Consider the following 10,750-nt stretch of genomic DNA (forward strand, 5'->3'; position numbering starts at 1 on the left):
TATATATATATATATATATATATATATATAAAATTTCAATTTTCAGAATTTCTCCATAAACCTTTGATCTCCAAAATTTCCAATAATTAATCTAATGGATTTGACTATGAATTTCAACCCTAGCCCCATCTTTTTTTTAGATCTCTGCATATAAAATTCTCAAATAAATTAACTACCCATATTGAGAATGCATGTAATAAAAATAAGAAAATTCTCAGAAGACATATGGAAGACAAGAAGAAGAGAGGGAATGCATGATGCTGAAATAGCATAAGTAAAATCACAAGATTCTACCCGGATTCTGATGCTAATTCACTCTCGCTTAGGAAACCCACAGAGCAAGCTCCCTTCTTAGGAATTCTCGAATCCTCCAATGCTCCAATTGCACTCCAAACACTATGTCTAAGCTTCTAGGAATGCCTGAATATAAAGAGCTCTAAGGAAACATCTAAAATGCTTCTAGAAATAGCTAGAAGGTGTCACCAACTAAGCATGTGTCTTTACCAACCTTCTAGATGAGCCATAGGGTTGTAGACACCATGTGCTTAATTGATGCACTAACCCCCGTGTTGTTGACACATGAGAAATAGAAAAGTGTGTTAATTCCCATGCAAGCTTATAACTCCAATTCCCTTTTTATATAATTTCTATTTAAATATTTATAACTTTAATTTTAAGTTTTATAACTTTTATTATTATTATTTATTTATTACTTTATTATTATTTTATTATTATTATTAATTTTAATTTCTAATTTTCTTTTATTTAATTCTTTTTTTCCTCAATTAATTCTCATTTAACTAATTATAATCAAAATATCAAATAACATGATATTTTATATTAATTTCCTCAAATAATTAATTTATTAATTAAATCTATTTATTAAGACTTAATTAATAGAAAATTCACCATAGACCTCCAAGATAAAATATGAAAATCCATCATAGAGAAAATCACGAAAAATCAGTCTAAAGGGTTAAAAATCAAGAATTATGTCATCCGACACATTCGATGGGTAAAATATCCAGATACTTTTCCTACCTCACTAGGACAGTTGGCTTAAAGGTTTGAGATTTGGACTTGAGAATTTATCTCCCTTCTCTTATCATTGAGATAGTATAATAGGGTACGCTCATCCTTGCAATTCAGAGAAGTCGATACTCGGTACCTGCAGCCTATGGAAAAACCATGCATGTACATACAATATATATAATGCTAAGCTAACAGACAATGGAAGGAAGTGGTGCATCGTGTAGATCCCAACTAAGCAGGTGACTACGACTCCCTTCCTTAACCACATCTAAAATTCCATACAATAAGAAAACACGCACAACATACACATACAAGTATGGGGTAAGTATCTATAATAAAACACATGAGATAATAAACCATCCAACTAATCATCAACAATAACTAAAAATAATATAATGATCATCATATATGCATGAAATGTAAAGTCTAAATGATCTCATCACATAACCACTGAATCCATAACATAATGTCTGATAGTGTCAAAACAATACCACTAATCCATCAACATAAAACTAGTCCATCATAGTCTAATAATAATAGCAACAATATGTCTAGAAAAGATGTGAATGAGGGTAGGCACTAAAAATTGCAAGGTCCTAATTGACCTAAGAATGAGGAGAGCTTAAGTAGCTTTGAAAGTTCTAAAGAAGAGAGAACCAAAACCTCAAACTTTGAGAAGGTCTTCTCATGATAGATAATGACTTGATAGATTTGGTTATTCACTTGAGAGGTTTGGATATTCTTTGTTGGATTTGAGTTGTACATTTTCTTTGGTTTCTAACACTGATGAGCCTAGGACTATTAGAGAAGCTATGGGTATGAATGATGTAGATTCCTATATAGAAGCTGTGAATAAGGCGATGTTAGCATTTAAGAAGAATGGTACATGGGATTTTCTACCTTTATATGCAGGACAAAAAGCTATTGGATGTAAATGGGTGTTCAAGAAGAAAGTGGGTCCAAATGGTAGTGTTGAGAAGTATAAGGCACAGTTGGTTGCAAAGGGCTATGCACAAGTGGACAGAATTGACTATGGTCAAATATTCTCTCCTGTAGAAAATTTGACATCCATTCGATTATTGTTATCACTTGTAATAACTTATGATTTTGAAGTTGAGAAAATGGATGTGAAGACAACATTTCCTCATGGGGGTTTGAAGGAAGAAATTTATATGTCACAACTATTTAAGCATTTTGTTGAAAAAGGTAACGAAAATCTTGTTTGTAAGTTGAAAAAAAATTGATATGGTTTGAAATAGTCTCCTAGAATGTAGTATCAAAAGTTTGACACCTATGTATTATCCTTGGGATTTCTAAGATCCAAATATGACCATTGTGTGTATTATAAATCTGAAAATAGTCACATTCTTATCATAGTCCTATATGTGGATGATATGTTATTTATTGGGAATGGTAAAAGAATGATTTCAGATTTGAAGTCTTAGTTAGCAGCACAATTTGAGATGAAAGATCTAGGTCAACTAGATATATTCCTGGGATTGAGATCGTTAGAGATAGAGCTAGCAAAAAAATTTAGATGAGACAAATAATGTATGTTAACACTATGTTGGAGAAATTGAACATGACATCCTACAAGTAGTTAGTTGTTCCAATGTTACATGAAACAAAGCTATCTAAGAAAGATCATCCAAAATCTCTTATAAAGATAGAAGACATGTCTTGTGTACCTTATGCGAGTGTTGTTAGCAACTTGATCTATGCTATGGTCTGTACAAGATCAAACATTGCCCAAGAGTGGGAGTCCTTAGTTGATATATTGCTAATCTTGGAAGGGTGCATTGGTATGCAGTTAAGAGAGTGGTCAGATATTTGGGAGGCACATATGAGTATTTCTTATGTTTTCAAGGTACTTCTTCTATATTTCATCATTCTATTTACATTCATGTATACATGGATTTAGATTGGACATGTGACATTGATAGTAGAAGATCCACCAGTGAATATTTTTTATGATGTTTGGTGTTGCAATTAGTTAGATGAGTAAGCAACAGTTTGTAGCTTCTTTTTCCACTATGAAAGAAGACTACATCGTAGCTACTCATGCTTCTAAAGAGGCCATTTGGCTTATGATATTTTGTTCTGATATTGGTTTTGGTGTAGGATAGATTACTATCTATTGTGATAGCCAAAGTGTTATTTGCTTAGCAAAGAATGCTACTTTCCATGCCATAACAAAGCATATTGATGCACAATATCATTTTTTTCATGATATGGTGGAAGATGGAAATGTTAAGGTAGAAAAGGTTACAACTTTGGAGAATGTTGTAGATGCATTGACAAAACCAGTGAGCATTGAGAAGTTTAGATGGTGTTTTGGGTCTATTGGCCTTGGGGCCTATGTTGTGATATAGTAACTCTTCTAAGGTCTTCATCAAGTGGGAGATTGTTGCGATAAGGTGACTCAGCCTTACCATAATTTATTATTTTATTTTAGTTTTCATGGAAAGTTACTAAATAAAATTGGATTCTTCCATAGGAAAAGACTTGGAGTTGAAAAATAGAAAGCTTCTATTTTTAAGTGATTTATTCTACTATGCTTTTTTTTTTATGCAAGGGTTGTGTATAAGGAATTTTCTAAAATAAATTATAGATGCATTGAATGTAGACACTTTAGAAATTGTTTCCTCTTGGATGAAAACTCTCTAAGTACAAGACATTGTTGTAGAGAATTATGAGAGCATTGTTTGAAGAGTGTTGTTATCTTGCTGAAATTGTTTTGGATTGATATCATAGCTGAATAATCTTGGAAAGTTGTGGCTGTATTGTTTGTATTTTAACTATTGTTGTTGATAATACAGCCGAGTCTAGCTTTGGAGTGGTAGTTTTTTTCCTAAGAAGGGTTTCCCATGTATATCTTGTGTTCTATATTTATGAGTTGAATCTTTATGCATGTAATTATTTAGTTTGCAATATTTTAAGGTTTTGTGACATAAATTTCAGCAACATCTCTTTGGTTGGATTTAGCATTCAGAAGCATTTCCATACTTAGGCTTGCTTTCAATTAAGTCCTTTGTGGGAAGTCTTAATTATATGACTAACAATATACAAAGTAATCAACAAGAAAGGGTTATAGTTGACATATAAATGTTTGATAAGATAAAGAAGTAAGAGAAGGATAAATGCTCATGTAAAAGGGTTAGATAAAACTTGAAATCGAAGGTGCATAAATCCTCTAAGATATATATGACATAAATAAATTTTCTCTCAATATGAACCAAATAGAGGTTATATCATCAAAATACTAAATATTTTAAACTAAGGTTCATTTTTTTTTATTATAAAATATTTTTGCTTTATTTATTTATTTTACAGATGTTGTTTTGATGATATAAAGTATCTAGTTTTTCAAAAAAGAATACTTTTCTAACAACATTTTGTAAATAGGATTTTTAATAAATTCAAAATCTACTTGAACTGTAATTGGTATTGTCAAATTCATTCTAGATGTTACAAGACCATTCTTTGAAAGATCTTTAAATTCTACTATAAATATTTTTTTGAGAGTAGTTACAAAAATACAGTAATCTCTTTATCTAATTAGTATTGAATATTATTTTGGACCTTCCAAAATAACCTCATTAAACCATGAAGCTATTTGAAAAATAAATAATTTGGTTAGTAATATTGGACAAAAATTTAATTCTAACTAGCATGTTACACTTTAAATATCCTAGTAGATTTTTTTAATAAGAAATTTATACTCAACATCATCCCTAAGAATTGTAATTTTTTCCCATGTACCGACCGAAAAAAATTAAAGTTGAAAATTATACAAACTGCTCAAAAAAAGTATCTAAGCTCAATGCCTCATTGAGAAATGTAGGGTCTAAATATAAAAGGAGCATTATATTCTCTCCTATTCTCAACATAATAAGGCTAGAAGAAATTGAGTCTATTTCATAGAATTTTTCTTTTGCTTTGGAACATATTTTAAACCACCATGATATGGATTAGTTGGTTGTCTATAGTTTATAGTTTATTTTTTCCATATTTGTTTCAATTTTTTAGTCTCCTTTTTGGAATTTTTCTTATTTTATTTTTACACTAAATATTCTAACTCTCTTACCAACATTATTCTAGATCTCACTGCTAAGAAAGAATCTTTGTGCGCTAAAGAGAACTTCCCCATGACTGCAACCTTGTCTCTAAGGAAATTGTTAATGGATTTCCCTACCACTACTTTTGTGAACCCCACCCCCTAGTCTTGGACTCCCCCTCTACACACAATATAAAATATTAAATATGAAGAAAAAGAGAAAGGAAGAAAAAAAAAAAAAAAAGCCTTTATGTAAAGTTGGAGAAATTGAAGAAGATGATGTTAGATGTGGACCTAGAGTTAAGAACCCTACCATATTTTTATGTCAAAGACATTCACATAGAGGCTTCCACTCACTAGGTTTTGCAACAAGAGAAGGTGGATGGTATGATGGTTGTGGAGGCTAGAAGCTTTGAGAGGATCTATATGTTCTTTCCTAATGATTAGTCATATGTTCTACTATAAAATATAATCTCCCTAAACGAGAAGTATGAATGAGGGTTAGACCTCATTCTATGTTGTTCATTTTTTATGTCTTTCTATGGTTTAGTTTAGGTCCTATGTGGCTATTATGAACATTTGTTTAATAAATACTATTAAGAGATGGGCTACATCTATTGCTACTTTATTTTTCTCTCTCTATTTTTTTATTACCATCTGCTATGTTTTTAAGGTGTTAGATAAATGGAAACTAAATTCTATTCATAGCATTGTATTTCTTTCATATTGGATATGGGTACTTATTGTATGTTTTTATTTTAATTCTCTAGGTTATTAATTAGTTGCTAGTTACTATTTGCTTCTATAAACCAGTGATTCATCATTTACTACCTTTTAGAATAAAAATTATTCCATCTACCTTAATATATGTTAGATACTTTCAAACCCTTCAATTTGAGAGAAAAAACATAATCTGAAGTACTAATTTTAGTTTTCATAAAATTTGACTTAGAAAAGTCAAAATTTATGTTACCTTATGATATTAAATTTAAAACATTTAGGATGAGTTTTATAATTAATCTATTGCAACTAATTCACTTACTCCAAAATATATGATATTAAACTCATAATATTGTAATGAGCTTCATAATTAGTCTATTACAACTATTTCACTTACTTTAAAATATATTAAAATATTTTAAATTTTAAAAAATACTCTTCACTATGTAATACTTATTTTCTTTTTGTTCATTTGATCTCTAAGAATCTTGAAATGTCCAGGCCTTCCATTAATGACTTAGCTATTTAGAAAAATAGAAAATCTTTTGATCCACCCATTCATAGATTTCCTAAAAGTTCTAAGAGAGATACAAATAAGATGGAATACCATTTTTCAAAATAGATCCTAACATTTGTTCATATTTCCTTAACCTCGGTAAGAAATAAATTGATGATGTGTTCAATCCATTTATCACAATTCTAAAATAGATAATTTTAGAATACACTAGTAAATTTTTTATGTGTTCAATGATATTAAGCTTAGGGAGATTAATCTCAAACATGAAAAAAACTAGTGAAAGGTAGTTGAGTGTGGAGGGAAGGAGGTGTTTTTTTTTATTCCATGCATAAGACTATGAATACTATGTATAATATAAAAAGGACTATATAGGGATAAACCAATGCTTAGAATATAAATTAAAAAAATAATAATGATAACCTCATCTCCCTTGGTATCTATAGCCATAGAGTGATTAAGAGTTTTGTTAGAAGACTTAATTATATGACTAACAAAGTGGAAAGTGATCAACATGAAGGGCTTGTAGTTCACATTGAAGTGTTTGATAAGATGACAAGGGGACAAAGGCCCATGTAAAAGATTTAGATAAAACTTGAATTGGAAGATGGATAAATCCTCTCAAGATCTATAAGACATAAATGAAATCTTTCTCAATATGAATCACCTGAACATTGGTGCAGAAAAGATAGTAAATAATTTAATCTAAGGTTTATCTTTTTTATTGATTGAGAATTATTTGTTTGGTTTTTTTACAAATATTATTTTGATAATATAAAGTTTCTATTTTCTTTTTTTTGTGACAATATTTTGTAAATAGTTCTTATTTCAGTAGGAGACTTGTTTGGGGTTTAGCAAGTTCAACTAAGGTCTCCTTGATGGACCATCTTAATGAGCTATAGAAGTAGTTGATTGGTTCACATTTTGGTGATAGTTCTTTATGTCAGTTCTGCTAATGGGTGGTTACTAGTTGGTGTGGCACAATCCTTGGTTTTGGTTTATGGTTTGGTTTGGTTTGGACCTTTGAATTTTTTTATTTTTATTTTTCTAATGCTTTAGCCAGTGGGAAATCAGTTTTTGTAAATTTTCCTTTTCTTTGGGGTTTGATTTTGACCCAACATGGTTATGTTGTTATTTTTCCCTTTGTTTTAGTTGTAGCAACTAGTTATGTTTGTTAGTACTTTTGTAGGGTCACTTCTTCTGATCTTTTTGGCCCATCTCCTCTAAGACTCAATGTTAGTTCTTTTATGAGGTCATGCCCTTCCAACTTTAATTAATTACAACATTTTATAATTAGGATTTTGATTATCCTCAAGACTTACTTGAACCTTAATAAACAAATATGACTCACTATATTGGTATTGTCAACTTCATTCTAGATGTTACAAGACCATTATTTAATAGACCATGAAATGATTAGTATCAATTAGTATCAACCCTATTGTAAACCATTTTATAGAATAGTATGTGTGTGTGTGTGTGTGTGTGTGTGTACTATTTATCATCATTTTAAACTTTTCCAAATCAACACATTAATCTATAAATATATTTGAAAAATGAACAACATATTTACTAATATTTGAATGAAAAAAAATTCAAGGAGCTTATTAGACTTAAAATCTCCTAATATATATTTTATTTACAAGGAATTACATCTTGATAAATTGTTTGAGGTCAATGCCTCATTGAGAAATATAGGGCCTAAAGATGGAAATAGCAATATGTTCTCTCCTAGCCTCAAGATAATAGCACTAGATGAAATTGAAATTGGTATTTAGAACAAATAAATTGCTTTGGAACACTTTCTTAAACCACCATGATATGTGCTCTTTCGTTGTCTAAAGTTTTTAGTTTCTACTTTTTCCCCCTACCAATCCCTCTAAGCTCTAACGAATAAAGTATGATGAAGGAGAGATAAAGAAAACCTAAATGCAGAGGTAAACAAACTGAAGAAGACAGTGTCAGAGCTAGACACGAGGTTCATTATCATGGTATATTTTGTTGTCAAAGTCATGCACGTAGTAGCTACCACCCTCTGGATTATGCAGCAAGAGAAAGAGGGTACAATGGTGACGGAGGCTAGCAGCTTCTGGGGATTCTGCAGCTTATTTACCGATGATTGGCTACAACTACTGTTGTCCAAACCGCTCTCCATGGACGTGAAGGATGAATGAGGGTTCGAACTCATTCTGTGCTATTTTTTTGTTTTTTTTTTTTCCTATGGTTAAGAATAGGCCTTGTGTGACTTCTTTGAATTTTTCTTAAAGGACACTCATAAGACATCGACTAAGTCTATTGTTACTTTTGTTTTTTCTCTCATTGTTTTATTACTAACGGCTATGTTTTTAGGTGGTTAGATAGCTGGCCTTTGAACTCTATTCATAGCGCTGTGTTTTTTATATTATATATGGGTGGCTACTGTGTGAATTTTTTTTGGTTGTTCTTAGACTGTTAATCAGTTGTTAGTGACTTTGTTACTGTTTTATTTGGGACAGTCATGCATTTGAACTGTTTTATCATATCAAAAATATTCTATCTTTCTTAATATATTTTGGATTCTTTCAAAACCTTTCAATTTATAAAAGCAATTTCAATTTTAAGTACTAATTTTAGTCCTCATAAAATTTGACTAAAAAAAACCAAATTTTATGTTACTTTATGATATTAAATTCAAAATATTTTTGGTGAACTTTATAATTAGTCCATTACAACTAATGTGCTCACTCTAAAATATATCATATTAAACTCAAAATATGTTTTGATGAGTTTTATAGTTAGTTTATTACAATTAATTAAATTACTCTAAAATATATAATTATGTTTTAAAGGTTAGAAATAGCCCCTAATATATTATCATTTTCTTTGAATACTCTATAACATAATGTATAACCTTTTATCATTATATTTGTAATATATGTATTATCTTATTTTCTATTTTCGGAACATGCCTACGATCGTCCCCACTCAGTAAATCAAATCAAGTTATGATTGTTAAAAGCCAGCGCCATTAGCAACCTGGAGTAACTAGGAAACAATATGTTATGATTTCCAAAAGGTTATCCACTGAGAACCAGGTTGGGATGGCCATGTTTGGGATCATCATTTCACTTCAAGTATCACATAAACTTTGTATAGTTTCAATAAAAGGCTTAATTGGTTTGATTGGATTAAAAGTGGAGTTTGACTGTCAAGGAGGTTTTCAAGACAATAAGTTCATTAATAACAAGTCCTCGACAGCTTATAACACCACGACTAACATATTTCTAACGAAATGCCATAGGCGAAGAAATGCATTTTATACAACGGATGCCTTTTGCATATTTTGAAACTGTGAACAGGTTTATACTTATATTGTTAATATTGTTATCGTATGTTTGGAATTTGAAGGGGATTGTAATGCAGTTATCATAATTATTGAATCAAATTAATTGATTTATATTTTGGTAGAAAATTGAACACTTAAGACGACACTGAGAATGTAATTTTGTATTCTAGTAATGCCCATCTCATGAATATTTGTAGTATTCTTAAACATAGCATAACACTTCAACAAAAAAGAGTGTCTACTCGCCGTAAACAATGATTTTGTCAGACGTTAATATTTTAACTTGATTAGCGTTTAACATAAGTAATCTTTCATGAGTATGGATGGCTTCAATAAACCTACTTAACAGACATATATAAGAAATACCTATTACCAATACATCCCAGTTCCTTTATAAAATTCAACTAGAAATGCGTCTTCTTATCTTCATTGAAAGAGAGCACAAAGATTGAATTCATATTTAATACGATCCATCAGTACCTGGGTCTTTACAAGAAGGTATAGGAAGCATTGATGGCGTAGCTAGATAAGTAGGGTTCTCATCACCGGCCATAATCACAGTGAATTTCTCCGCTGTATTAATATCCTCTGAAACTGAAACCATGGTATCCACCATTCGATTTCCCTGACCAGCTTCATGACCATGATCAATTGCCTGGACGTGGGTATGAGCTGAATCGTTGCAGAAAGATGTGCATGCAAGAAATATGAGAGCCAACGTTACTAGAAACAAGAAAACACAAACTCCTCCCAACAAATATGGAACTGATAGTTGCCATACTGGAGTATGCGTGTTTAGGCTACTAGTGCTGCTGAGAACAGTATTGTACTTGTACATTTTGTGTTGATTTCAATTTTGCCTTCACTGCAGCTTGGCTTGCAATTCCAGTCTGGTATGCACATTGATCATACTATATTCCTTTACAAAATCACGGGATTCTTTCTGTGCTGCACAAAATGCTGGAATTCATGGCAATCATATTTGGGCCTACAAATGTATTAAATTTATCGTGAATAAGAGCATTATGATAGAACCAATCCAAACTAATATAAATGCATAAGTAGTGTTATAATTTAATCCATGGTGTCTCCACTTAAAGCT

At 30.8% G+C, this 10,750-nt stretch overlaps 1 protein-coding gene across 1 annotated transcript; it reads right to left on the reverse strand.

The window, feature by feature from the left end:
• Positions 1-9,586: 9,586 nt before the first annotated feature.
• LOC149537624 (protein GLUTAMINE DUMPER 2-like) lies at positions 9,587-10,486 on the reverse strand. The gene is made up of 2 exons (XM_089802354.1): positions 10,129-10,486; positions 9,587-9,651 (listed from the first exon to the last, which is right to left on the reverse strand). The coding sequence occupies exons 1-2, from the start codon at positions 10,484-10,486 to the stop codon at positions 9,587-9,589; spliced, it is 423 nt and encodes a 140-aa protein (XP_089658480.1).
• Between the last annotated feature and the right edge of the window lie 264 nt (positions 10,487-10,750).

This window comes from Cupressus sempervirens, chromosome 9 (genome assembly GCF_028749045.1).
Source record: "Cupressus sempervirens isolate cs-2001-9-10 chromosome 9, ASM2874904v1, whole genome shotgun sequence".
NCBI classification, from domain to species: domain Eukaryota; kingdom Viridiplantae; phylum Streptophyta; class Pinopsida; order Cupressales; family Cupressaceae; genus Cupressus; species Cupressus sempervirens.

Excerpts from the sequence above, each read along its gene's own strand:
- LOC149537624 (XM_089802354.1), bottom strand. The coding sequence starts at position 10,486 with ATGTACAAGTACAATACTGTTCTCAGCAGCACTAGTAGCCTAAACACG. Across the intron at positions 9,652-10,128 it reads ACCTTCTTGTAAAGACCCAG|TTTCAAAATATGCAAAAGGC; the intron begins GTACTGATGGAT and ends ACCTGTTCACAG.